The sequence below is a fragment of the Lates calcarifer genome, linkage group LG7_2 (genome assembly GCF_001640805.2).
Source record: "Lates calcarifer isolate ASB-BC8 linkage group LG7_2, TLL_Latcal_v3, whole genome shotgun sequence".
In the NCBI taxonomy this organism is placed as follows: Eukaryota; Metazoa; Chordata; class Actinopteri; family Centropomidae; genus Lates; species Lates calcarifer.
In genome coordinates this window covers 11,511,117-11,539,061 of record NC_066854.1, presented here as the reverse complement: position 1 = coordinate 11,539,061, position 27,945 = coordinate 11,511,117, and the positions used below count along the sequence as shown (strand labels likewise).

At 40.3% G+C, this 27,945-nt stretch overlaps 1 protein-coding gene across 3 annotated transcripts; it reads left to right on the top strand.

The window, feature by feature from the left end:
• On the top strand, window positions 1–26,634 carry abcb11b (ATP-binding cassette, sub-family B (MDR/TAP), member 11b). 3 transcript variants are annotated; one of them, XR_007809048.1, is made up of 32 exons: window positions 869–1,002; window positions 1,540–1,569; window positions 1,654–1,705; window positions 1,809–2,101; window positions 2,244–2,331; window positions 3,765–3,898; window positions 3,987–4,158; window positions 4,249–4,373; window positions 4,460–4,634; window positions 5,044–5,157; window positions 6,070–6,180; window positions 6,265–6,390; window positions 6,842–7,045; window positions 7,168–7,338; window positions 8,366–8,567; window positions 8,670–8,739; window positions 9,159–9,279; window positions 9,454–9,624; window positions 9,751–9,855; window positions 10,126–10,287; window positions 11,288–11,491; window positions 12,218–12,459; window positions 12,847–13,003; window positions 13,350–13,547; window positions 15,236–15,442; window positions 16,932–17,078; window positions 17,524–18,227; window positions 19,409–19,608; window positions 23,273–23,384; window positions 24,513–24,591; window positions 25,838–25,905; window positions 26,143–26,634. XR_007809048.1 is itself a non-coding variant. In XM_018671677.2 (29 exons), exons 2-29 carry the CDS (start codon window positions 367–369, stop codon window positions 17,722–17,724), a joined length of 4,080 nt encoding a protein of 1,359 aa, XP_018527193.1. In that variant the 5' UTR covers window positions 1–191; window positions 357–366; the 3' UTR covers window positions 17,725–19,347. The 3 variants fall into 3 exon arrangements, 2 of the variants coding, with proteins under 2 accessions (XP_018527193.1, XP_050921984.1); XM_018671677.2 differs by lacking the exons at window positions 869–1,002; window positions 19,409–19,608; window positions 23,273–23,384; ... (1 more) ...; window positions 25,838–25,905; window positions 26,143–26,634 and adding exons at window positions 1–191; window positions 357–445; window positions 552–570 and having other exon boundaries at window positions 17,524–19,347; XM_051066027.1 differs by lacking the exons at window positions 19,409–19,608; window positions 23,273–23,384; window positions 24,513–24,591; window positions 25,838–25,905; window positions 26,143–26,634 and having other exon boundaries at window positions 17,524–19,347.
• The last annotated feature ends 1,311 nt before the right edge of the window (window positions 26,635–27,945 follow it).

Below are 27,945 nucleotides of genomic sequence, written 5' to 3'. Positions count from 1 at the left end.
CTAAAGTACACAGTGTTGTCCTACACCCATATGACAAGCTGCTACAACTACAACCAACTGGGGGACATAACATTTGACTGTCAGGATACTGGACTTGAGTGTAGGCGTGCTGCTGATACTGCTGGTTTAATCTGACTGGGCTCCTTTTGTTAGAACCCATGACTAGTTTTCTTTTACAAGGAAACCTGTAGGTAAGTTTTGTCTCATGCTGTATCAGAATTTTTTTTAATTTTGCCTCAAAGACAGCAAAAAAATCAATGTACTCTAGAGTGGGATTTAAATTTTGACACAACCGTCACGCACTAATTATTCTGCTTTTGGACACCTGAAATACGCTTTCTCTTTGCTTCTCCTAGATGAGTCAACATGCCGACTGGATCAGTGAAATTGCAAAGCATTAAGAAACTGGGACAGGAAAACCACAGCTACGAGGTTTCAGATGACGGTAACACACTGTTAAAGAAAAGTTCTCTAATGATGATAAAATAATAGAAAGATACTGAAATATAATCTTGAATATAATGGTGCCATTTTCAATTCTTGTGTTACAGAACCAGCTGGCTCTTATATGTAAGTACAGTATTTTATATATCGATGTTTATGACATTTTTAGTGATCATCTCGGAGATTGTTTTGAGATCTGAAAATGACAAATAACACTGGTTATATTAGATATTTCTACTCAGAGTCTAGTGGAGGGTAACATCTATTTTAATATCAGGGCAGACTGATGAAAACAGCTGGAAAATAAGAGGCAGGTTATTTAAGAAGGCCGCGGCTTTAATGGAGTGACCAGGTTGGCTTACTTGAAAGAGAAATGCATTATCTCAGTGGCGGGCAATGACCCTATGCGTTTGTGTACATGTCTATAGGTGTGTACACGATGTACACGTGTGTATTAACACGTGTTTATGTGCTGTTTGTTTATAGAGTCTCAGGTGAGACCAAAGATACATTTCCAGTTGTATTCTGTTTCAGCAGCGCTGTTGTATCAGAAAATAGGTAACATTTTTTATTAACATTTTTTTTATTTTAGAACTTCAGAAAACACATGCAAAAAGAATAAAAAAGCTAAATGAAAAAAAAACACCAACTTAACATCAGCTTTAGAAAAAAATGCTGCAAATTGCACAGAACACAACAGAATGATTTACACTGCTGAATTTAGATTTTTTTTTTCTCACTTTTTACAGTTTATCTCTATTTTTGTGTTTTCTCTCTGCAGTATTTTTATTCAAAGGGATGTTTTTACATGTAGTTTTTATGTTGCAAAGCGTTGAGCTCTCAGCGTCTCTGTACTTAACGGATCATGTATTAAATTAAAGGTTGCTGCATGAAGAACATGCATTAACATTAAAAAATGACATACAGTCATACTGACTTGATCATTTATTAATCATGAGCAGCAGGAACTCACAGTACATCCTGCTCTAAATCCTCATCCTGCATTTCTTAAGCATGTATTTTGTATCCTTATTAGAAAGTGTTACCCAGAGGATATGTGCAGTGGCTTATAGTCTGTTCTGTTTCTTCCTGCAGGACCATGACGACTTCCAAGGAGGAGGAGAAGTGAGTAAAATATAGCAATAGAGTCTCTGGATACTTAATTACATTCACCTCATATAAAACTGATTGGCCCTCTATTTCAAACAGAGCTCAGGGAAAAGCAGAACAACCAGCGATAAGGGTCGGCTTCTTTCAGCTGGTAAAAAAACCCTTTTTCCAGTTTTCACACTTCAGAATGTAACACTTGCACCCTCTGAGACATCCTCCCACCTAATGTGAGTGTGTGTTACGTGCCTGTCCAGTTCCGTTTCGCCACATGCAACGAGGTACTAATGATGGTGGTGGGGAGTGTGTGCGCGGTGCTGCACGGCTCGGCCCAGCCCCTCATGCTGCTGGTGTTCGGCCTGCTCACCGACACCTTCATCGAGTACGACATCGAGCTCAACGAGCTGAGCGACGAGAGGAAGGAGTGTGTGAACAACACTATTCAGTGGAAGCAGAACTACACTACAGCGTGGCCTTCCTTCAACACATCACTGAACCAGTCAGTCTGGGGCCTCATGAACAATTCAACACAGAAGGCCAGGCCGTGTGGGTAAGTGGGTTGTGAGAAATGCATGAGGTGGGCTTTTTCCACTGTCAAATATAGTGTAAGATGTAATATTAAAAGTTGTAGATATGTTTTTAAGTGTGTATGTGGTTTTATAGTCCTGATGTCATGTAATGATTTCTTTCAGGATTCTTGACATTGAATATGAGATGACCCAATTTGCCTTCTATTATGTTGGAATCGGAGCAGCTGTGTTCTTGCTAGGATACTTCCAGGTTAGTCTCAGCATACAAAGAAACTCATCTGTCATGAATCATCTTTGCATCCATTTAAAACCAATTCAATCAGCATGGCATAATTTGATTTGATTCATTATATGAAACCTCAAAGGAAATTGTGCAACATCTTAAATCCTCCTCCTGCTGCCTTGATATTTTGCCCACAAGCTTTGTTGAAAATGTTGTTAATTGCATGGCATAATATCCTCTGCAAATAGTCAACAGTTCTCTCAGGCTGTTTGCCACAGGCCCTGAAAACTGCACTTATTATGCCTTACAATCTAGACACCTCATTAATGAACAATTACAGGCCCATAGCAAACATAGCATTTATATCTTTGCAGCAGCTGAACACATTAGTGGCTTAAAACAACTGTTTAGTTGTTCTTCTGTCAAGACTTTCACTGCGACTGAACTGTGACTCCATGTACACCTGGTATTAAAATACATCTCATATACAGACTGTATCTAGATCTGATTTTAATCTGATTACATTTACACCAGGTATTGATATGTGTTTCCACTGTCCACATTACATTCTGATTACCCTGTCCAGCTCATGTCCTGTCCCTGATCACCTCTGGAGGTGGTTTGGCCAATTAGTTCACAATCTGTCCTCAGCGCCTTTTGGGTCTATTTACACCCAGTCACCCAAAACGCTTTTTAATACCAGGTGTAAATGGGTCAATTAACACAGACAGCCTCAGTATATTGGATCTCAGTGCTACACTCAGCACAGTCACCCACAACCTATTACTCTGCAGATTGGAAAACTCTGAGGGACTTTCTGGCACATTCATAAACTTGTGTGAACCTTTTTTTGGAGGATAGGGACTACTTTGTGTCAGCTGGTATTCATGCAACTGAGCAAACAAAATGATGTTGATAACACACAGATCTACACAAAAATGAAAAGTTAATTCAGTTACTCATTGCTTGTATGGTTGCATACAGTTAATGAATAACTCCACTGAAAGCAAGATTGACACAGCTTCCTGCCTTTAAAGAACTGATTTTGAAACTACTACTGTTGGTTTATAAAGCGATTCACTGTTACTATGGTTACTACTTGATTTATAAAAATAAAAATGAAAACATTACTGATATTCTGATTTTTATTCTCCTTAGTTCAATCAGAGCTATAATAAGGGAGGGACATTAATTCAAGGTCCAAAAATGTTAGATCCTACATTTCCCACAGTGCAACTTAATAGTGTCTCTTCATGCCTGGGAAATGAATGAATGCATGTTTATTTTAAACTGCATGTCATCAGATTGTAATGTAGGCTGTAGCCTTCAATTTGTAGCCTCCAGACCCAAGCTAAGACCCTGATGACCTCATCAGGGTCTTAGCTTGGGTCAGGGTCCAGATACCTTTTATTTCTAACTATGAAAAAATCTGAGGCTAACCTCTCTGTTCCAACTGACAGATCTCCCTGTGGGTGACGGCTGCTGCCAGACAGATTCAGCTCATCAGAAAAATGTACTTCAGCAAAGTGATGAGGATGGAGATCGGCTGGTTTGACTGCACCTCTGTGGGGGAGCTCAACACTCGCATGTCAGAGTGAGTGGGGAAGCGATTGACCTCTGTCTCTTGGAGTAGTTTGGAGTACCGGTGTGTCTGTCTCACAGCAGTCGTATCTATATTACAGTGACATCAACAAGATCAACGATGCCATCGCGGATCAGGTTGCCATTTTTCTCCAACGCTTCACCACCTTTGTGTGCGGCTTCTGCATTGGCTTTGTGAAAGGATGGAAGCTGACACTTGTCATTGTTGCAGCGAGTCCACTCATCGGTATTGGAGCTGGTCTTATGGCTCTGGTGAGACTTGACTTGATTTTTTTCTCTTGACTCTCCTGACTTCTTCCTCTCCATTAACTTCTCATCACTGTTTTTTTCCTCTGAGTCCAGTTTGTGGCTAAGCTAACAGGGATGGAGCTGCAGGCCTATGCTAAAGCTGGAGCTGTAGCTGATGAGGTGCTCTCCTCCATCAGGACTGTGGCTGCTTTCGGTGGAGAACTAAAAGAAGTGGAGAGGTAAAGAACATGAAAGTATGACACAATTTTTACTTTTGACTTGCCATATTAGCACGGTTGAGTTGAGCTCCTCTCATGCTTTACAGGTACGACAGGAACCTGGTCTCAGCACAGAGCTGGGGCATCAGGAAGGGTCTGATTATGGGCTTTTTCACTGGATATATGTGGCTGATTATCTTCTTGTGCTACGGTCTGGCCTTCTGGTATGGCTCTAGCCTGGTGGTGGACACTGAGGAGTACACACCAGGAACACTACTGCAGGTATTACATTTACCATAATGGGATGAAATGCTACAATGTGCTTTTTTTTGGTTCCTACTGACTGATGCACTGGAGCAAAAGGGAGAATAAGACTTTTCCTGCCCGTCAAAAACACATCATTTTCATTTTTCTCTTTCGTTTCATGTTGTGATAAGAACTTTTTACAAGCCTCTTGGTGTTTCTTTCTCACACCCTTTGAATTCCCCCTCTCATTCTTTCAGTCTTTCTCACTTACATGGACAAAAAAGTGCAGACAAAACAAAAAAAGTGCTGCCTTGATAAAAACCTCAGAGAAAAATGATCACATATGGAATTCCCAGTTTGCTACACTGAAAAATAAAACTCATTTCTGTCTTGTGCCAGTCAAGAAAGTTTTTGCAGCCATGATACATTGACCTCTTTGTTCCAGGTGTTCTTTGGCGTTTTGATCGCAGCCATGAATTTGGGGCAGGCCTCTCCGTGTCTGGAGGCGTTTGCTGCAGGCCGCGGCGCTGCCACCATCATCTTTGAGACTATTGACAGAGTGAGAATGCTTGATATTATGATTTTGCTCCTGACAAAGTACACTGTAAATCATTCTAAGTTAGTTCGACTTAGAAACACAAGGTCCCCTGTTGCCATAGAGATGTGAGTTAACTGAACTTAAATAGTTACATTACATTAGTTAGTTCAAAGTTGTCTTGAGTTTTGAAGATGTAAAATCAGCTGAGTTAAGTTAACAGAACTTTAGAAAACAAGGTCAGTAAACTTAAGACATTAAGCTGAAATAGCTGTTTAGTCACACAGACAGGTTTGCTTTTCCTTTGACGGTTTCTCTGTTTAAAGAGTCAGTTCTTTATTTGGCAGGAAGACCTTGCAGCTGTAGCTGCTGAACCTATTTTGTAGCAGAGTCAGTACAAAGACACCATGCAAGACTGCACCTGCTGAGTTTGTTAAAGTCTGTGTTTATGTAAGTGTACAGAGGTAGAGACTGAATTCTATATTAACCCTCATCATGGTTGGAATTGTTATTATTCATTATTATTAAGGAGGTAGAGCGCAGATGTATCATGGGTGTGTGACTAGTGTGAATGTTAGAGTGCTTAATGTATAGAACAAACGCTGTATGAATGTGTGTGACTAGGTGAATGTGACCTGTAGTGTAAAGCTCTTTGAGTGGTCGATGTGACCAGGAAAGCACTACATAAGTGCATGTTGGGAAGCCTGTTAATACGCTAGTTTTGCACCTTTGAAAACTTAATTAAATGAGTTGGATGAACTATCAGAGGTTCACTCATTCAACTTTATTATTTCAACTCATGTTTACATGTTCAAAGGAGGTAGGGAAATGAAGTTGTTTTAGCGATAAAAGATATGTAGATCCCATTAAATTCTTGTACAATGTTTTACAGAGTACTCTATTATTGACATGTCTTTTAATATATGTCACTGCCAGGAGCCGGAGATTGACTGTTTATCTGAGGCTGGATATAAGCTTAACAGGGTCAAAGGAGATATTGAGTTTCACAATGTGACCTTCTACTACCCGTCCAGACCTGACGTCAAGGTACCTGAGAGCCTCTGCATTTAAACTCAATTCCTGAGAACAGTTCCAGGAATTTTCAGTGTCGCTCCTGTCCCCTTTACTCAGATCCTGGACCAGCTCAGTGTTGCAGTGAAGTCAGGGGAGACCACAGCCTTTGTTGGTCCTAGCGGAGCTGGGAAGAGTACTGCTGTTCAGCTCATTCAGCGCTTCTATGACCCTAAAGAGGGCATGGTAGGTCTGAGACACAAAATGAGCATGTGGCACTCATGTAATATACAGTGATTCAGGTCTGTGTTGCCAGCAGCTGAGACCGAAGATTCCCTCGACACACTGTAGCTGCCACCTCCTCACTCTTAAGCTTTATTCCAGTCGTTTCAAAAATAACCATCCCCTGAGGGTTATAGAAGTACATGATAATCTGTTTCATTATTCAGCCAATGGCTCCTAACAGCCTCATTTTTCACTTTACTAGAATTAGCGTCTTCACACACCTACATTCATATTCCTTTCTGCTTCTGGAGAAGGAAATAGGCTCCTGAAGCACAATGAAGGTTACTCACAAGACTAACAACCTTATCATTTGAAGCAAAAAGAAAAAAAAACATCAAAGCAGCAAAGTACTTTAATAGCATCATCCATCAATTTCAGCAAAACCAGCTGCTCTCTGTGCCCGCCATCTCAGGTGACCCTGGACGGCCACGACATCAGAGGCCTGAACATCCAATGGCTGCGCTCGCTGATCGGCATCGTGGAGCAGGAGCCCGTGCTGTTTGCCACCACCATCGCCGAGAACATTCGCTACGGTCGACCCGACGTGTCCATGGACGACATCATCACCGCCACCAAGGAGGCCAACGCCTACAACTTCATCATGGAACTGCCACAGGTGGAGCAGCGCTGAGGAGCCAGCAGATAGAGTCTCAGATTCAGGATTTATGAGTGTACAAAATGTATAAGAACAAATTCAGAGTGGTTTTAACAACTTTCCCCTCACTTTAAATCTGCCAGAAATTCGACACCTTGGTGGGGGAGGGTGGAGGTCAGATGAGCGGAGGCCAGAAGCAGCGTATTGCCATTGCTCGAGCGCTGGTCAGGAATCCTCGTATCCTGCTGCTGGACATGGCGACCTCTGCCCTCGACAACGAGAGTGAGGCTGTAGTTCAAGAGGCCTTGGATAAAGTAAGTCTGACCAGTCCGGTGTGCTGTGTTAAATTTGCTTGTTTGAGTTATCAGCCAGCACTGGGGCAAAAAAAGTTGAATACATAATTTTTAAGTAAGTAAGTAAGTAAAAAGAAATTAATGAATGAGTCTAGATTTATTCAGCCATTACAACAAACATGATATATGTGGAGGAACTGGCTGAACAACTGAATAATACAGTAAAAAAAGACATGAGGTAAAACACACTTTAAAGAATATTTCATTAATAGGCAAGAAGAAAAGTCTATAAATCTCTATATATAATATTCTCAAACAAGCAAGTAAGCCATGGCATGCTGTTCAGGAAAATATTTGTGGGAAAAATGAATGGAAATTCAGAGGAAAGAGAACTGGCTCGGTTGGACTGGTGGAAGAGAAATGCATTTGAGCAACTACCACACACACCTGATAACTTACCTTTAGCTAGCTTTGATAATTAAGTTATTATTAAAACTGATGATAACTGATGGCAGAGGCAGTTATGTCAGTGATATGAGAGAATAGGTACATTTATATAGTCTTACAGTTACAGCTGGCCCTTTGAGGTCAACCACAATGCTGATGAAATTGAGTTTGACTCCCCTGGTCTAATATGTTCAGTGTCAACATTTGTAGATACATAAAAACCTTAGTCAAGTTCCTTTTTTTTACCATGATAAAAAAGGCATCCTGGTGACATTTGCTGTTGCATATTATACACACACTCATCAGCTCGCTGTTTGTGAGGCTAACATTGTTTGAAAAAGGTGGTGTCTCAGTGGTGTCCTCACTGGCAAGATACTTAACTGAGTATTCTCTAAAATAATTTCCTGAAGGACATCTGTTGCATTGATGATCAATACAGGACATGGCTTCTCTTTTTATATCTGATATTTTAACATTTTAATTTCATATAATTAGACAGGAAACCTTTAGTGCATTTGAAACAATAAGACCTGTCCTTTTTATTCAAAATCAAATCCAAAAGACTTAATAACACAGTGCTATAAATGTGATTTTGTCACAGGTCCGCATGGGTCGCACCACCATCTCCATTGCTCACCGGCTCTCCACCATCAAGAACGCTGATGTGATCGTCGGCTTCGAGCACGGCCGGGCCGTGGAGAGGGGCAAACACAACGAACTGCTGGAGAGGAAGGGAGTCTACTTCACCCTCGTGACCCTGCAGAGTCAAGGAGACAAGGCTCTGAACGAGAAGGCTCGACAGAGTAGGTCCAACTAAACGTCTGTCCCCCCTGTACTTAAATCACATACTGAAACCATAAGAATCTGAGTATGATCATCACCCTGTGTTGGATCTCCTGCATTAGTGGCTGACAGTGAAGAAGAGCCAGAGAGGCTGAGTCTATCCAGAGCAGGCAGCTATCGTGCCAGTTTGAGGTATTACACAAACACATTCCCAATCACCTCCTGCTCTTCATTACTTCCCCATTTGCTTACTTGTGTATAATATCCATTTACGTGATCCTGACTGAGCATCTAAATTGGATTATTACAGAAGTCATTTTGTGGCTGAAATTGACTTGTGTCATGGCAGAAACCAGTACCTCCATTTACTTAACTGCCCTCTTATATTTACTCCAACACTTGGAAGCATTTAGCTGACACTATCACCCAGAGCCAATTACAGATGGTACAACAGCAGAGGAGGCTTGAGGTCTTCTATCACCACCATTACATGCACTCAGTAACAAGAAGAACAGCAACAGTGTCAACACTTATATTCCTGTGTCCTCTATTAGGTACAAAATGAGCAAGAAATTCTAGGTACAGATACAGCAGCTTCTGTATTTTTTCAGAGCCTCGATCCGCCAGCGCTCCCGATCCCAGCTGTCCAACCTGATCCCAGAGTCTTCGGTTCCCGTCACCGGAGAACTCGGCCCCAGAGCCTACGCTGTTACACAGGCAGACAAATCCAAGGTGCACGAGAGTGTGATTGCAACCAATTTTATGTGTGGGTGGTTGTGTACTGCTGGAGCAAAAACCACTTGTTTGAAATTTTCCTGGAGGTATATATGGTTTTTCCACATGAGTTCTTAGACACAGGTAATAGCTTTTACTGTACATACCTGCTGATGTGTGTTTGTACGACAGAACGCCATCCCAGAGGAGGAGGAGGAGGAACTCGTGGAGCCTGCTCCTGTTGCCAGGATCCTGAGGTACAACATCCCTGAGTGGCCATATATGCTTTTTGGATCCTTTGGAGCTGCAATAAACGGAGGAGTCAACCCCGTCTACTCTTTACTGTTCAGTCAAATCTTGGCGGTAAAGCACAATCAGATTCTCATCAAAATTAAACCTTAAAGTCACGATTGATGCTTGGTTGTGAAAAATAACATGTTTTTGTACATGCATGTGCCTCTGTGTGTGTGTGTGTGTGTGTGTGTGTAGACATTCTCAGTAACAGATCCTGTGGCTCAGAGGAAGGAGATTGATAGTATCTGCCTGTTCTTTGTCATGGTTGGCGTGGTGTCTTTCTTCACCCAGATGCTGCAGGTAGAGTACCAGTCTGCTTTAGCAAGACTGATTGCTTCAGTGCTTCTCTGCAGCCCAACCCCCCCCCCCCCCAGCTTGTGTTCAAGGTTGCGGTAAAGTCATAAAACACCTCCTTTATTTTGGCAAACTAATACCTTCTTTGGATGAATAACATTTCCCTACATCCTGCATTGCTGCTGTTCTAGAATCAGTTCATGAGTTCTGACCCTCCTGATCCCAGATTACCGATGCATTACGCTATATTGAAGATCACTGCGTTGGTGTCTCCAGGGTTACGCTTTCTCCAAGTCCGGAGAGCTGCTGACCCGTAGGTTGCGGCGGCTCGGCTTCCACGCAATGCTGGGCCAAGAGATCGGCTGGTTTGATGATCACAGGAACAGCCCCGGAGCTCTGACCACACGTCTGGCGACTGATGCCTCACAAGTTCAAGGGGTGAGCTGCGGCCTCAGTGTAGAAATATGGTGAAAAATAATCTGATTCAGTCCCATATTCAGAGAAAAGACTAGTTTTATTTAAAAAGCCTGATAAGGTGAAATTTGTCTCCAGTGCTGCAGGCCTCTCTGCGGGTGTTAAAACATCATTTGATTTGAGAAAAGATGTAAAATTATCTGAAATGAAAGGTTTAATTACTTTTTTTTTAAACACAAGTCTAAAAATTTTTTATTATTTTATCATATGTAGTCCTCATAAGCCTGCAGGGCCACTTTATACACCAACAAAAAAGAAATGAGTTGATCAGTTTTTCTATATTTTCAGGTAAGTTTGTCGTGGCGGCGCGTTGTACAAAATGTAAGAAACCACAGAGGCAGTGAAAGTGACTGAAAATGATTCAAGATTTTCAGGCTTGCTGTCATGATGTACATCACCCTGTGTCCTTACAAAAAGCCAATGGGATTTTTCCATTGGCTTTTGGATTACTGCAGAAAATAAGCTCAGAGACAAACAAAAGTTTATGATACTTACACGTTTTATTCAGCAAGATAATCTTCAAAAACCACTTTGATGATTTTTGAAGTCTAAATACAATGAAAAAAGTAAAAAGCTAATGTTACGCTATGAACAAACTACACCACAGTCCCATGGCGTCAGTGTCACCACCGCTAAGCTTCCAACTTGTAATTTAATTTAATTTTAGACAGTTAATAGTTAGCAAAAGTGTGAGTATAAACACAACAAGGCTGTAAAGGTGGACTGGTGATTAGATCAGTTTTCGTGTTCAGGCATTATGACGAGGTTTAGTTTGGTCTCAGACCACTTGAATTTTGTCCATGACACCAACAAAAAAAATACTACCTACCCCAGGCTTAACTCATTTATTTCACTTAGTGTCTTTTTTTCCTACAACCTGACTTGTTAAACTCTGTTTGGATGACGTAGTTCCGTCCATGAGTCGAGTGACACCGTCATTCTTTTCCATTTGTCTCCCTTTAAGGCCACAGGCTCACAGATCGGCATGATCGTCAACTCCCTGACCAACATCGGCGTGGCCATCTGCATGTCCTTCTACTTCAGCTGGAAGCTGACGCTGCTCATCCTGTGCTTCCTGCCATTCATCGCTCTGTCGGGAGGCTTCCAGGCCAAGATGCTCACAGGCTTCGCGAAGCAGGACAAGCAGGCCATGGAAGCTGCCGGACGGGTCAGATATCACTGTTCACACTGTAAAAAAACTATCTCTCCTGTCTCGACTGTTTATCAGCCTCTAGTTTGAAAAGACAGTGAGTGACAGGTCAAAAGCATCATCACAATAATCCTGGTAAACTTTCAGCTGGAAGGTGACATCAGCTGACTTATCTACTGACAGCAGATAAGAGAAAGCTTAACAACAGCGTCTATTTTAGGCTCCAGGTTTCATCTCTTTCACATCACTGAGGAAATGCTCAACAGCCCTCCAGCTGAACTCAGATCGAGGTACAAAATCAGTTTTTTTAGGCACTCCTGTAATTTGGTGAGTTAGACACAGGACTAACACTGTCTGGCTCTATTCCTGCCGGGGCCACCCATGCTTAAAATGCTGTCACGGTACTGAAAGGCACCGTTGATAAAAACCTCAGGACAATATAGCGAGAGCCAGAGAGTTCAAATCAAAGAAAAAGTACTCAAAAGTCAATTTACTGTGAACTTCCTTAACGCTATCTTAATTATCCCGATGCAGTAAACCCCACCCATCCAAATGAAGTGGATTAGATGAAAGTTTAATGATCCCTATGGGGGAGAAAGTGGCTTACTGCAGCAGCATAAAATAGGATATAGATAAGAACAGAGCAAATGCTTTATCTATATTCTATCCTTCCTCGCACATTAAAAACACATAAGAATCAGCAGCAGCTTCAACCATCTGGCTCCGCTGGCTCTTCATTTGCAGATTTCTGGCGAGGCTCTGAACAACATCCGCACCATCGCAGGTCTGGGGAAGGAGAGGAATTTTGTGGACATGTACGAGGCCCAGCTGGACGCCCCGTACCAAGCGGCCTTGAAGAAGGCCAACGTGTACGGCGCCTGCTACGGCTTCGCCCAGTGCGTCGTCTTCTTGACCAACTCGGCCTCGTACAGGTTCGGAGGTTACCTGGTGCGGCAGGAGGGGCTTCACTTCAGCCTGGTGTTCAGGTGAGAGGAGAGACAGGTGTGGGTGATATGGATATGGGTGCTGCAGCAAGATTTATTTAATGCCATTTTTACTGTACATTTCACCACATAAAGACAAGGTGACATTTACATTGACGGCCTTTGTTGAAGGTCGGTTCGCATTCCTCTCGTCCCCTTTTTCGTGTCATCTCTCAAAAGGGCAAAAGAAATAGGCAAAAATACATGGTAGAAATCATTGTATCAAAATTGCTGCTAAATATATGCAGTTATTTAGCAGCTGACACTAAGCCAAGACAGCTCATACTGAATCTTAAGACACAAAAGATGCCCCATAAAAACAGAGATCTGAATAATAAACCCTCCTGTCATGGTGGAAGAGCAATCACAGTACATCTGTTTCTTTGCCAGGGTCATCTCCGCCATCGTCACCAGCGGCACAGCCCTGGGCAGAGCCTCCTCCTACACCCCGGACTACGCCAAGGCCAAGATCTCAGCCGCACGTTTCTTCCAGCTGCTGGACCGTGTGCCCCAGATCAGCGTTTACAGCGACAAGGGAGATAAATGGGTACGAGGACATATGTTCTGCTGCGTGTTATGCCATCACATTATAAGCTGAGTGCATGAAAAATGAGAGCCAGCCTGTTCCTCCCATGATAAATTCAGAAGGGAGTGAAAAAATCTGATTTCTTATTCCTTTATTGCTTGTTAATTTTACATCAGTCATGAAGGAGAGATGTGTGAATGGCAATGAGGAGACAAGGAAGGATTGTTAGTCCTTTTATTTGACACCATACCATAACCTGCCTGTTACGGACAGAAGGTGGCACCCTAACACACAGAGAAACCTACTGTAACCTTTGTGCTCTTTCCATCCCCCCCCCCCCCCCCTCCTCCGTCCGCCTCGTTTCCAGGATAACTTCCAAGGGAACATTGAATTCATCGACTGTAAGTTCACCTACCCCACCAGGCCAGACATCCAGGTCCTGAATGGGCTGAATGTGTCGGTGAAACCTGGCCAGACGTTGGCCTTTGTGGGAAGCAGCGGTTGTGGGAAGAGCACCAGTGTGCAGCTGCTGGAGAGGTTTTATGATCCTGACCATGGCAGAGTGGTGAGGACGCCAACATGCTGAATGTGAATTATGAATGGTTTCATAGTATAAACACTCTACCTGGTACACTTGTCAGGCACCTATACTTTAACTGAGTATTTCCATTTCATGCAACTTCAGTATTTCATCTTTACTACATTTATTTGATTTATTTTTCAAATTTCAAAACATGTGACTAACTTATAAAATGTTATGTAAAACACTGCATTTGGAGCACTTTAACTTCAAGTACATGTTTCTACCACTATTTCTATACTTTTATTTAAAGGGACACTCCACTGATTTTAAACATTAAGTTTAGTTGACACCATCAAGATGAGCCTGTGAAAATGTGTCTTCTGTGGCTCTCGAGAGAGCTGTCTAACCCCACCAATGACACACAGAGAGCCTGTGTTACAAACAGGAGGTGTGGGGTTTGAATGATGAGGGCATTTAGGAGGAAATGGAGGAGCCAGTGTTTTATAGCAATCTGGTCTCTTTCAAGTCCCCCAATGTAATGAAAATGTAATACAAAATGAATGGACTATCCCTTTAAGATTTTGAATGTCAAACTGTTACTTGCAGTATGAAGTACATGGAGTAATTTTATGATATAGTATTGCTACTTTTACTTAAAGCTGCTACAGTTGGCATTTATCACGACTACTTGAATGTGGAAGTCACTACTTGAATGTGACCTTCCTCACACAAAATCATCACAGAATCAACTTTAATGTTTTGATTCACCATCACTGATCTCATAGTGTTGTTTCCAGCAGCAGCCTGCAGCTATTTCCAGCAAAAACACTCTAAGAAGCTACTGTACACTACCTTTCAGTAGAGCATTTAGAGGCTTCAGAGCTGGATATTTCCCTCAGGAGTTGGCATATCTGCTGGATCTGTTAATAGACAACTGTTTAACATGTTTGTAATATAAACTTCAAAGTGATAAAATGTCAGGATTGTGTTCACAGCTTATTTCCTCTGCCCCAAAGTGTCTAAATAATTGCAGGTTTATGTAAGAAAATTGGACGCTTCTTCCAAAATGTTAGATGTACATATAATTTATAAAGATGTGGCTTTGAACAGGAAGAATCTGTTGCATTCTTTGCATATTTAAACAAGGAAATAAGCAAGTGAGAGTTCTGCCTTTAAACCAGCCAACATTATATTGTCACAGCGGAGGCTGACCTTTTGTAAAATGTCAGATATTTCATTCTGAAATGAATGTCACATCTGCTTTCAACTTACACTCTTAGGAGGTTCAGTTGTACCTTGAGTGTCACTGTATAAAGTGAAATCTGTAATTTGTCAAAGTCAAAGAATAATTACTGGACATTCAGCGTACTCTGTGACTGAAGTATTTCTAACTCTTATATCATTTCAAATCATTTATCAGCCAGACATTTATGCTGACTTTAGGCTGTATTTTTAAAAAGGAGCTCTCCGCCCAGGACGGAGCTTTGCCTTTGTGCCAGTAAGGGATCACTGCCAAGATTCAAATGGCCTTAATTGAGTTGGAAGTGGTTTGGAAACGCGTAGTCCTGATTCTCTGTCTGAGATTTAAAAAGGACAGTATCACCTCTGCATAGTTAAGAGAGAAATTACTGTAGAGATGGTAGTATGATAGCTCATTAAGTGGATTGTATTTCCAGTCTTTGATTATTATATTGCTTTCTACTAATAGTAAAATCAATTGCTTCCTGCAGCTGATTGATGGCCATGACTCGACTCGTGTCAACGTGCCCTTCCTGCGTTCTAAGATTGGCATCGTGTCCCAGGAGCCCATCTTGTTTGACTGCAGCATTGCGGAGAACATCAAATACGGCGACAACTCCCGGGAAATCAGCATGAATGAGGTCATCTCTGCCGCCAAGAAAGCCCAGCTTCACAGCTTCGTCATGTCGCTTCCTGAGGTACCGTGGATGTTTTGTGTTTGAATGAGTTGAGCAGTGGTGTGGACACAAAAGCAGAGGCGAAGGGCAGGTGAGGTTAAAATGAGGTCTACTTCATTCGTGTTTAGAAAAGACAACAGGAGGCCGGTCAACAAAGGCAAACAAATGAGAAAAGTGGGCAAGCAAACACAGGCTGATCAGGCAATAGAACACAGGCTAGTATATGTTCAGTCAGGCTAATGAGGAGCAGGTGTGCAGGTAGGTGTAGAGCTACAGTGATCTCTAGAGTTTATCTGTCCATTAGGAGTCCTCTTAAACACCACTAACCACCTCTTTGCTATGGATGACAACATGTTTCATAAATTAGCTCATGGTGCTTTTATGTCATGTCGGAATAATCTGAAAAATGAGTTCCTGACTGAAAATATTCACAGTGAAATATTCACACCTCAAATTGGAGCAAGTTGCAAAGTCTGCAAAAATGTTCTTACACGACTAGCCATGATATTTACATCAGAAATGCAGAAGAATAGTGGATGAAAGTAAATGGTTATTTTGTCTTGAACTTTTTGTGCAAATTCACATACTGCACATAATTATTTTTGCTGACATTTAATTTGTAATATGGTATTAGGTCATAATTGTCATTTGCTGTCAACATATAGAGCAAAGTTAGTTATTAGCAGTAACTGTAATAAGTCAGGAAAAGCATTGGCATTACCACTCAGAATGCCAATGTGAAGACTTAATGGAGATGATTTAAAGTGAATTTAATTTCATGTTGCTGAGGCTGGACTACTCAGTGTAGTTTTGGTGATTTGTAGCTTTTAAAAGGTTCCTAGCTGTCTCTTCAAACTACAGTTAGTTAAAAACTGTTGCATGACAGTGCATATATCAGTGGCATTACAAAGCATATTTGTATTTTCAACTTGTAATAAGTTCCACATGACTTCCTGGACACAGTTCTTAGCAAGAGTCGTTAAAACTAAAATCTTTCACACACATTACAGTGTTGTTGGATGGGTTTAAAAAAGAGATTCTGCCTCACCCACATTCATTTAGAAATTATTTAAAATCTGCATTGTTTATGTATTATATTTTTAATAATTGACACTTATATTGTCTAATGAAAGACTAATGGGCTGTTGAAATATTTTAGATTTGGAAGGTGCAGCTGTGGTTTGATGATAATTCAGCTGACTGACAGCTGAGACATTTCTAGTTCATCAGCACTATAAAAATGGATTTTCCTGTGATAAATGAATGAGTTATGTAAAGTAATTTCTTGTTAAAAATGACTGCGTTTTTACTAACTCTGCTTCAATCTTTAAAGGATTGTGTATCAGATATGTGGTGTGTATTTGTTCACATCACACAGTGCTCTCTGGACAATCTATAAACCAAAACGATAGCCATTAGAGAAGGTTATTTTGGCTTCAAGACAAATAACATGACTCATCATAATCCTTAGCTCATTTCATATAGAGCTTGTTCTATGACCTTGCCTTAGAAATACGACACCAATGTGGGCGCTCAGGGTTCTCAGCTGTCTCGTGGTCAGAAGCAGCGCATCGCCATCGCCAGGGCGATCATACGTGACCCCAAGATCCTGCTCCTGGACGAGGCCACCTCTGCGCTGGACACCGAGAGCGAGAAGGTACGCTTCAATAAACTCTGAGCACCATTTGCTGAATCCACACACTTCATATCACAGTGCACTGCAGCTGCTTGATATTCTCCGGGCACAGAGAGCAAGGAGAGCAGCCAGTTAATTATTATTATCATTAACATCATTATCATTCATCATCTCTATTATTATCACCAGCAGCTCACAGTTCATACCAACCCTCCAGTAGAGCCTCTTTAGGATTAAAATGGTCTCTGGGCCTTGGCGGTAGTTTTTCCAGCTCAAATGGCTGAACCATGCTGAGGAGCAAAGAGGCCTCTGCAGCGCACTGATCCACTGGAACATTCTAATGATAGTAATCAACGCATGATTGTGAAATTGCTATAATTGTGAGGCTTGTGTGTCTTCTGTGTGGGAGAACTGATGATGTGTGAACGTCACTTCATATGTGTGTGCGCTTTTCTGTGTGTTGCAGACAGTGCAGGAAGCCCTGGACAAAGCCAGAGAGGGCCGGACCTGCATTGTTATCGCCCATCGCCTGTCCACCATTCAGAATTCTGACATTATCGCTGTCATGTCCAGAGGCTTTGTGATCGAGAAAGGAACGCATGACCAGCTCATGGCTGTGAAGGGAGCTTACTACAAGCTGGTTACCACGGGAGCACCAATCAGCTAACTGCTCAGGGAAGCAGTATCCAATTAGCGAGGCAGCCGAGACGAATGCGAGGAGTATCCTTGCTGCTCTATGTCAAGAGAGGCCAGAGCTGGCAGAATGCTTTAAATTAAATCACAGTATCTGCAGTGTTTAAAAAAGGAAGTTACACCTGTTCACTCTTAAAGTATTTATATTTTGGGAAGGGATCCAATCATGAGGAGAGGGGTTTTGTGAGTTACACATTCTATTTTGAGGTATTTTAAGGTAGTTGCTCAATGTCTTTCTGTTACTTTGTTTATCTCTTGAGTACTGGGTCTGTTTCATTACCTACTCTTGCAGTTTTACGCACTTATGTGCATATTCATGTGCTACCTGGTAGTAGGCAATGTGTCCCAGCCCCATATCTGAGAAATGCCAATATGCAGTGCACCCAACTCACACAGGTCACCACAATCCACGACGTCTCGAGTCCAGTTGTTAGTCAATGTGCCTATAAGATGGCCATAAACGTTTACTCAAGTGGTGTAAGTACTTACTTTACAGTAGAGTCATGTTACTTTACACTGGAAATGTTGTACTTTTTAATCCACTACATTTGCCTGACAGCTGTTACTTTACAGATTACAATTGTATCATATTTATTATTTGTAATAAATTACCTTGCACATTGACCAGCTAGAACACTAAAATGCCACCTACACATAAATAAATCCATAATAATAATCCAATAAAATTTAACACTTAAGGAGGCCATTTGCAATAAGTACTTTTACATTTGATACTCAGAGTACAGTTTATACTCAAGTAGACAGAACAGCTATTTGAAATCCAGGTTGCTAATCCAACAAAATCTTTTTATTCCTTGCAGTGAAGTAGTTGATTATGAAAACTTGATGTATTTCATACTTTTAAACATTTGTTTTTGTTTTACTTTATCAATCTTTAATAAATGTAACTATGTTGGAGGGTAATTAAATCACATTTTTTCCAAGTATTCTATAAATAAATTAATATAAAAACCTATCATGAAAGTTAGATCAGATATCATCAGTAATTGTTTTATTTTAGTCCTTTTTGTTGTGTTTAGTGCATTTAAAGGGCCTGCACAGCCCAACAGGTGTTCTGTCACGCTAATTGGGTCTCCCCTCAGGCTGAGGGTGGGCAGACCTGGTACATGTACTAATGAGAATGATAAATGTAAATATTTTCTGCACCAACAAATGGTTGGTTCACACTGCCAGCCAAAGTTTTGCATCCAGATTGGTCTTAGAAAGTCTGGACAGCCAGTGATGAAAAATCGTATTTCTACAGATGTGTCTGGGTCTGGAGACTCTGACCACTCAAACTGGATTTCAAAGTTTCTTTTGAGTATGTACGACATGATCAGACATGATATGAACCCAGTTTATTTTATTTTTGTTTGATATTTAATTAATTTTGTTTGATTATATTGACACAAATCTGATTCCATAGGAATTTAGTCGTCTGAGATTTCCTCCACTGATTTCTGTAGTCTTAAAGTGCATGTTAGCTTTAGCTTGCTGAAAATGCTGGCACACAGTGTATTAAACCAATGTTTCAGTGTTTACAGGTTAGCTAGTCTAAAGTTTTTTGAGTTGTAATAAATTATTGGAATAGGTTTTATATTTCTTTTTACATTTTATTGTTCTATACTGTAAAACCTTTATTACATTTTGTCATTTAGGGCTTGGATTTCCACAGAATGCACCACCAAATGAAAGAAAATGGCTCCTGCTTTCAGCTGCATTACCACATGATGATAAAATAACTTCTGACAGGAAAACAAGGGCAAGGAAATGGTCAGTGTGATGGATTACATATCTCCAGCGAGTTTCAGTCTCAGCACCCAGCAGAAATGAATACAAATCACATCCTGCCTGGAAGGTGCGGTGAGAAAGCCACTGTATAAATTTGTATTTGTATTTAATAAGCTAAAACGTGAAAAAATCACTGGTACGGCTGTTTAAAAGTAAAACTGGGAATTTCTAGATTCTAGCTGTCAATCAGCTGTTGAAATGACAAGATGATATGCTTGTAATAAACACAGAGAGGTGTTAGTGTCAGTGTTATTCAGTACCAGCATAGCAGAGCACAACCGCATTAAAACCTGCTGCTCTGAAATGCCTTCCACTGAGACACATGTTAGGATAATGCATGGCAGGGCTTTCTGCTATGTGAAGATAATGCTGGATGGCAGCATTTCAGGGCTTAGCCGTCTCTGGCAGAGAGCTGCTGTAGGCCTCTCCCTCGACTTTTTCACTTACATAAACTAAACCATGAATAAGCAGTTTGATAACACAACACAGCTACTTAAGATCTCCATGACTGAATGAATTCTCCACTCTGGCGGGAATATTTAATCTGACGCACAAACCTGATTCTCTATTCCATGTTAACGGGTGCTGATGCTGCCGCTTGTGACAGCCATGCTGTCAGAGTGCAGATGTCAGAGACACTCCATCAGTTAGTGGTAATATGCGATCACACCACACTGACCTCAGGGAAATTGAGTCTTTAATCACGACATCTCCAGACCCAGACTCCTGGTAAATTAGCATTCCTCAGATGCAATCTAATCTCGCAGCTTCTCCTGCCAATTCATTCGGCGAGAGGACACTGTTTGACTTTGTGCCATGTAATGTCAATGCAATTCTGATGGATGAAAACAGGCGTCAGAGGCTGAGTGATGTGTCTGTGTTGGGTGTGAGAGCGATAAGTAAGCTCCTCTGCGCCTTAGTATTATTCACATAAACAAGCACAACACAGGGAATCACAGTGAATAATAATAAAAGTGATATCACCTCTTTTCTGATCTCAACTGTGGGTGGATGTCAATTGTAGATTTTCTTCAGAGTTGACCTCTACTGTAGTTTCTCTCATAAATAATGCTAATGATTTGTTAAGCTTAACAAGAATATTGATTGTCAGGCCTGAAAATTAACACAGAAAACCCACATTATTTGGTGCAGGTGCATTCTCATGGATTATTGTGTGCACCTCTCATAATTACATTTCCCCTTAATTTCCCATAAGGATAATTTGTTTTACTCTCTTTCTGCCCTGGCCTCACCTACTGTGTACCAGACAGCAGGGTCTCTAAAGGATTTAAAGTGCTGACAGTCAAGAAGCCATTACAGCTCACTGAGCGGATGGCCAGCAAATTGGTTGGCTCGCAGCAGCAGTAAATAAGGTGGAGGAGACCCTTGTTTTTCGCCTTGTCGATAGCTGGCCTTAGGGTGGTGGTGTCTTGAATCAGAATTTAAATGTGGTGGAGAGTGGGGAGAAAAGAAGAAATCAAAATGAGACTTGGCTTCAGGTTACAGAGAGCATAAAGAGAGAGCTCCATGTTTGATCCAAGGCAGTAGCTGGAGGTTATATTCCAGCTCTGAGCTCATGAGTGACTGTAAGTTTGTGTTGACGTTTGAGTCTTCATTCAAAAGCTCAATCATACTAAAAGGTTTTTATCTGTTCAGTGGCTCTGCTGAAGTGTCCTCTTAACTCAGAATATTAATTCAGTTCTGAAAATACATGCACGACCTTTAATAGACACAGAGCAGCCAGAGTGGTGACAGCAAATACTAACAGAATCTAACATAGCTGTATAAGCAAATTGAATCCCCAGATTTGTTTTCTGCATAATTCTATCATGAATCTGATATTAGATTATGTAATATATGTCTGGACTTGATTTGATTCTTCTAGCTTTAACACAGGAAGACGGGGCCAATATCAAAAACTGCTGAGGTTTCATGTCTTTTCTTCTTTCTGGCTCAAACATGGACAGTCCCATAAAACTGAAATTACAGCGGTCATTGTAAAATAAATCCATACTTGAAGACGTATCATTAACCCAAGGGGAAGTGAAAAGGAGCTACAATATAACATAATTTCATCATTACTGATGACAGTCATTACCATTAAAGCTTTTCATTATCATAATCATTATTACAGCACCAATAACAGTAACTGTGACCACAGGGAGAGCAAGGGGCTGAATTAGAGGAGGAACCTGTAATAAGTTAGTTTTTCATTAATATGAGAGAGGAGCGACTGAACATTGGATATTTGTACATTGTTTTTTATATTAGAGATTAAGCTGCAGCTTAGAAATGGGGGGCAAAACACATATTTCGTATTAAGACATGAAGTAATTCCCAATGGAAATGGAAGCCAATACAATCACATTTTAAGGGTGTACCTAAAAGCAACACTTAACCTTCCATCCTTCCATTTCCAAAACTGTTTTTGGCTTTAGTTACTTATGATGATACACAGAATTTCTTTGAGATGTGGCCACACATGCTTACATACGTCCCAATGTGTGCCAACAGTGAGCAGCACAGATTAAAAGCCCCCCTTACACAAATAACAGAAGCATTAAAAAGAATGGCACATGTGAGATATATGTGAAAGCTAAGTTAAACTAGATGTGACACATAGTATAAGACATTATAGTGCAAAATTTAGTAATTCCGTCACAATTATCAGTCTCAGTGATGTTTCCTTTCTTCAGCATTTTGTGGGTTGGCCTATTTGGAGTCTTCAGGGGCAAGAGGGGACAGTGCCCCCCCAAACAAATGTCTTGCCCCCTCAAATCGAAAATTTTGAAGTTAAGAAAACACATTTTAAAAGAAGAATTTATTAAAAGTTAACGCAATCGATCGCAGTAGCTCAGTTCTACTTCTGGTATCGATATGCCTCCGTGCGCTCTACCAGCCTCACAAGCTGCACTCGCGAGAGACCCAGCCCCACAGTTGGCGTTTTTTCTGCATTTGTTGGCGTGCGTGTATTCTCGTTGACCATGGCCCGTGAAGCGGAGAAACGAAGTCGGACAACATATTTAAACTGTTTGTCAGTTTTGTGACACTTAATTACCGAAGAAGCATGAATGCTAAAATAAGATTTGAAGCTAATTTTTGTCGAACACGAGTGAGGCTGGATGCTGAACACACCTGCGGCGCGAAGATAAGGCCAAGGAGCTAACTAGCTGACGGCTAGCGTTAGCATTTGCGTTAGCATTTGCGTTAGCGGCGAGCGTTAGCATTAGCCTCGTCGTTTAACGTGGGTCAGTGTGTGTTTGTATTTCCGTCCCTGACATGAGTTGTGGACCCCCAACCTGGACGGGTGGAGACCCAAGGAGCTCTTGATAGTCTGTTTAAATCCCAATAGTAATGGTTTACAGTCACAGTGACTCTTTACTGAAGTATAATAAACAATACAAGTTAAGATCCTACATTCAAAAATGTATTTAACTGATAGTGTTTATTATTGTTGTGCAGTTCACCGTAACATACATGATTGTTTCAGTGATTAGTTGATAGACACACAATAATCATTTTACTTTTTCCTTACTTACTTTTTTGGTTCTTCAGTAGGTGATGACAGTCAGCTGTTCGTTTTCTGACAGCCTTCTAATGTTTGTAAAATGTTGTGGTTCAGCTGTAATGTTGAATATTATTCTGTGTTTTCATGGTTAAACTGTTGATGAGGAATAGGCAGTAGTGTATTGATCATTTTCCTGTGTATGTTTGTCTTTGATTTCCTCCAGGTGTCTCCACTTTGTGCACGACATCATCCACAATCGCAGAGATGTCGTCCACGATCACAGAGAGTTTTCTTACAATGAAGAAGTTCTTTGAGACCAGGACTGAGGCCTCCAGGTAATTCACAAACAACTTTATATAAACTGTCCAACACAGAGCACTGACATTAAATAGTTTATGCTCACTATTCAGTATATCAGAAAAGTGTAATAATAGAAGTAATCTGCAATAAAAAATTATGTATAAGTAATCTAATAGAAGTAATGTAAAAGTAATTAGCAATATCAGAAGTAAGATGCAATAGGCAAAGTAATCTGTTATTAGATGTAGTTTGCAGCACTAAAAGTTATCTGTAAATTTAGACATAATATGTAAGAAGAAAAGTAGTATGTAATGGTAAAAGTCTGATATTAGAAGTAACAGTAAAAGTAACTTGTAATATAAAAGCAATGCAGAAGTTATAGTGATCCAAAATAGAAGTAGATAGTACATTATAGTAAGATATCATGAATGTCATTGTATAGTATGAGGTCAAAAATGTCAAAAAAATGTCATAGTAAGGCGTAAAAAAATGACAAAAATGTCACAGTATATATATTTTTTGAATTAATATCACAAAAGTGATTTTGTAATGCAGAAATACCAAATATTCTCTACTTGCAGCTTGCAATTAAAATGTATATTTGAGGCTTAAAAACTCTTATCTCCAGCTTAAAGTGGCAAAGAGCTGTAACCCTAACCCTTACCTCTGGCTAAAAATATTCACTTTCATACAATACTAAACAGACGGGCAAAATATTCAGTGTTCAGAAGTATTTATTTGAGTAAGATAATCCTTTATTAGCTCCACAGCGGGGAAATTCAGTGTTGCAGCAGCAAAAATATAAAAAGCATGATATAAACAAGGCAAGTTACAAAACAACATAATATATAACAATATATAAACATAAACAATAAACAGGACTGTGTACACAGTAATAGATTTGAGTATTGATATTGCACTTTTGAAATAGCAAAATACTAGAATGACATGACAAACACAAAATCTAACTTAACCCAAAAACACTATGTAGAAGTGTGAATGTGAGAATATGTGTATGTCTGTGGAAAACAAAGGTAACATTGCTGCTTTAAGATAATTCCTTTGTCATAGTTTAGTAAGGCATAAAAATGTTTTTCAGTTTCAGCGTTAATGTTGAATATTTTTCTCTGTTTTCTCATTTTTCTGTTTTCTTTCTCCTCCAGGTGTCTCCACTTTGTCCACGATCACAGAGAGTCTTTGTACAATGAAGAAGTTCTTTGAGACCAGGACACAGGCCTCCAGGTAATTCACAAACCAGCTTTACATCATCTGTCCAACACAGAGCACTGACATTAGTTTGTTTATGTTCAGTGAGTAATCGATAAGAAAAGTAATAGAGATAGACCGATACGGTTTTTCCAGGGCCAATACTGATTATTAGTAGTCAAGGAGGCTGATAACTGACATTTGGAGCCAATTTTCATTTGCAGTAAAAGTGAAAATATTGGCGTCAAAATTTTGAATAATACAAACTCCAATACAGCATGTCTTATAAAGTTAAATGAAAACTTAAACAAATAAAGAGCGCCCTAAAGTTTTCTACAGTAAATAAAGTTTCCCAAAATTTCAGTATAACTGAAATGTTATTTTATATTTCACTTATCTTTGTTTTAAGTTCAAACAAAAACTAAAAGTGCAGGGAGTTCCCAGGGTCAGCAGCATCTCTTATAAAGTTTTCTTAGAAACTTTCACTGCTGACTGGCTGTTGCCATGGCTCTGTGTGTAACCAGTCAGATGGTGCTGTGGGTGGGACAGTGCTGGAGACAGAGTAGTGACTGCAGACTGAGGCGCAGCTGCATCAGAACCAAAATAACCCAGTTTTAAATTGATCTCTTATCAGCGCCAATAATCGGTCTGTCCCTAAAAAGTAATATGTAATAACAATAACAGTTCTCCCACACTTCCACCAGCACGTGGATTTCGCAACCAGGGTACAGAACACATTGGACATGACCTATACAAACATCAAAGGTGCATTCAGAGCAGCCCCCCGCCCCCATCTTGGCTCATCAGACCACCTATCTGTTATGCTAATTCCCACATACAAGCCCCTGCTCATCAGTGGGAAACCTACAGTGAGGCAGGTGAGAGTATGGTCAGAGGGGGCTATGGAGGCACTCCAGGACTGTTTTGAGTGTACTGACTGGGACATGTTCAAGACAGCTGCCACCTACAATGATCACACAAACATTGATGAGTACGCCATGTCAGTGTCAGCCTACATCTGTAAATGTACAGAGGACGTACATTTGTGTGTGCCCCACTTTACACTTTCTCTACACTCTCTAATTTTGTCTGCCCCCCCCCCCCCCGCTTCTCTTCTTGCTCTCTCAACCAAACAGACTTTTCCATCCACTGCTGTTGTGCCCATGTGCAGAGAAAAACTAAGTGTTTTCAGTTGAACAACAGGAAAGCAACACAGTTTACAGCAGTTAGATGGTGGAGCTCTTTTATTTCATTAACAGCTTCATTCTTTCATCCACTTCAGGTCTTCAGCTGCTGTCGTCTTCTCCTTCTGCACAGACAACAACACGCATTGATCACACAAACTCATCTGTAAGTCCAAATAGTTTTTTACATATTAGACTCCTGACTAGACTTTTTTTTAACTTTCATTTCTATTTTGGATTACTATTACTTCTGCATTGCCTTTATATTACAAAGTAGTTCTAAATTTACATTTAACTTTTACTGTTGCAAACTACATCTAGTAACAGATTACTTTGACTTGCTAATTGCTTTTACATTACTTCTATTACACTTCCCTGATACACAGTGCTCTGTGTTGGACAGTGTGTGAATTACCTGGAGGCCTGTGTCTCAAAGAACTTCTTCATTGTACAAAGACTCTGTGATCATGGACAAAGTGGAGACACCTGGAGGAAACATACAAAGGAAAATGATCAATACACTACTGCCTACTCCTCATCAACAGTTCAACATTACAGCTGAAACTGAACATTTAACTAAATATTTTTATGCCTGACTATGAAGTGACTTATTTCTATTTTGGTTTACTATTACTTCTACCATTACATACTATTTTTCTTTTTACATATTACTTCTAATTTTACATTGAACTTTTGTTTCAAACTACATCTAGTAACAGATTACTTTGCCTTGTATCTCACTTCTTATTTCAAACTGTGCAATATCAGTACTCAAATCCACTATCACTGTGTACACAGTCCTGTTTATACTGTTCATATTGTTACAGCTTGTCTTGTGTGTATATATAATGCATTTTTGTAGTTGTGACTGATAAAAGGATTGTTACTCAAATACTTCTAAAGAATATTCTGCTGCTGTATTTAATATTGTATCAAAGTGAATATTATTAGCCAGAGGTTAGGTTAGGGTTTTCAACCTCAATTTTACATTTTATTTGCAAGTAGAGAAACTTGGCATTTCTGCATTACAAGATCACTTTTGTGATATTAAAAAGTTATACTGACAGTTTTCACAGCTTATTATACTATGACATTCACTGACGGTTTTTGACGCCTTACTCTACTGTGACATTTTTAGCCAGAGGTTTGGGTTTTTAGGCTTTTAGCCTCAATTCACCGCTAAGCTCACAAATCCGTTCCCTCCTGTCAGCTCTCCGGTCATCTTCGACAAACTCCTGCACAACGGCAATCAAGACTACAATCCCCAAACTGGTATTTTCACCTGTACCATACCAGGTGATCTACTACTTACTACCATGTCCACTGCAAAAGAGGTAATGTGTGGGTGGCACTGATGAACAATGATCCAGTGATGTACACTTAGGATGAGTTCAAAAATGTCAGGCCGAGACTAAAGGCAGGACTCAGACGCAGAGATGACGTTAATAAAACAGACTTTATTAACAACCAAAGTTCTCTCACTTGAGTGACAAAGAAACAGAGGCTATAAAATTTTCCTAGGGCAGATAAGAAAACAAAAACAAAGTCACTCTCAAAAAAGAAAACACAAATGAACGGTGGCTAATAAAGTTAGAACAAATCAAAAAAAAAATAAAAATAAAAATCACTCAGAGGAGGCAAACAAAAGGCTATGAAAAGATTTAACAAAAAACACTCCAACAGGAGGAAAACCAGAAAAGCTCTAAATAAAACTCTCTCCTAAAAAACAGAGGGCCTAAGATAAGCTATGAACATAAACGAGTAAAACAAAATCGCTCCAAAAGGAGGAAAACAAACAACTATGAAAGTACTCTAAGGCTAAGGCAAGAAACTGAGATATCAAAATTTACAAACAACAACAACAACAACAACAAAAAAATAAAAATAAAAATCACTCTCACAGAGGAACAATGGCTTACTAGAGGCAACACTCTGGCTGTGGCTTCAAAGCTGGAGGTGAGTCGGGTGAACGGATCGAAGACACTCTGGCACAAGACAAAGGAGACACAGACTATTTAAACATGCAGAGGTAATGGGAAACAGGTGGAAACAATGAGTAATCAGGACACACAGGTGACACATGAGGAAGGGCAAGTGCTCTGAAACGAGAGGAGAGTAAATCCTTCAAAATAAAACAGGAAATGACAAGACCAAAATCCCAAGACAAGACAAACCTCACCGCAGTGTGACAAAAAAGGGCTTGCTG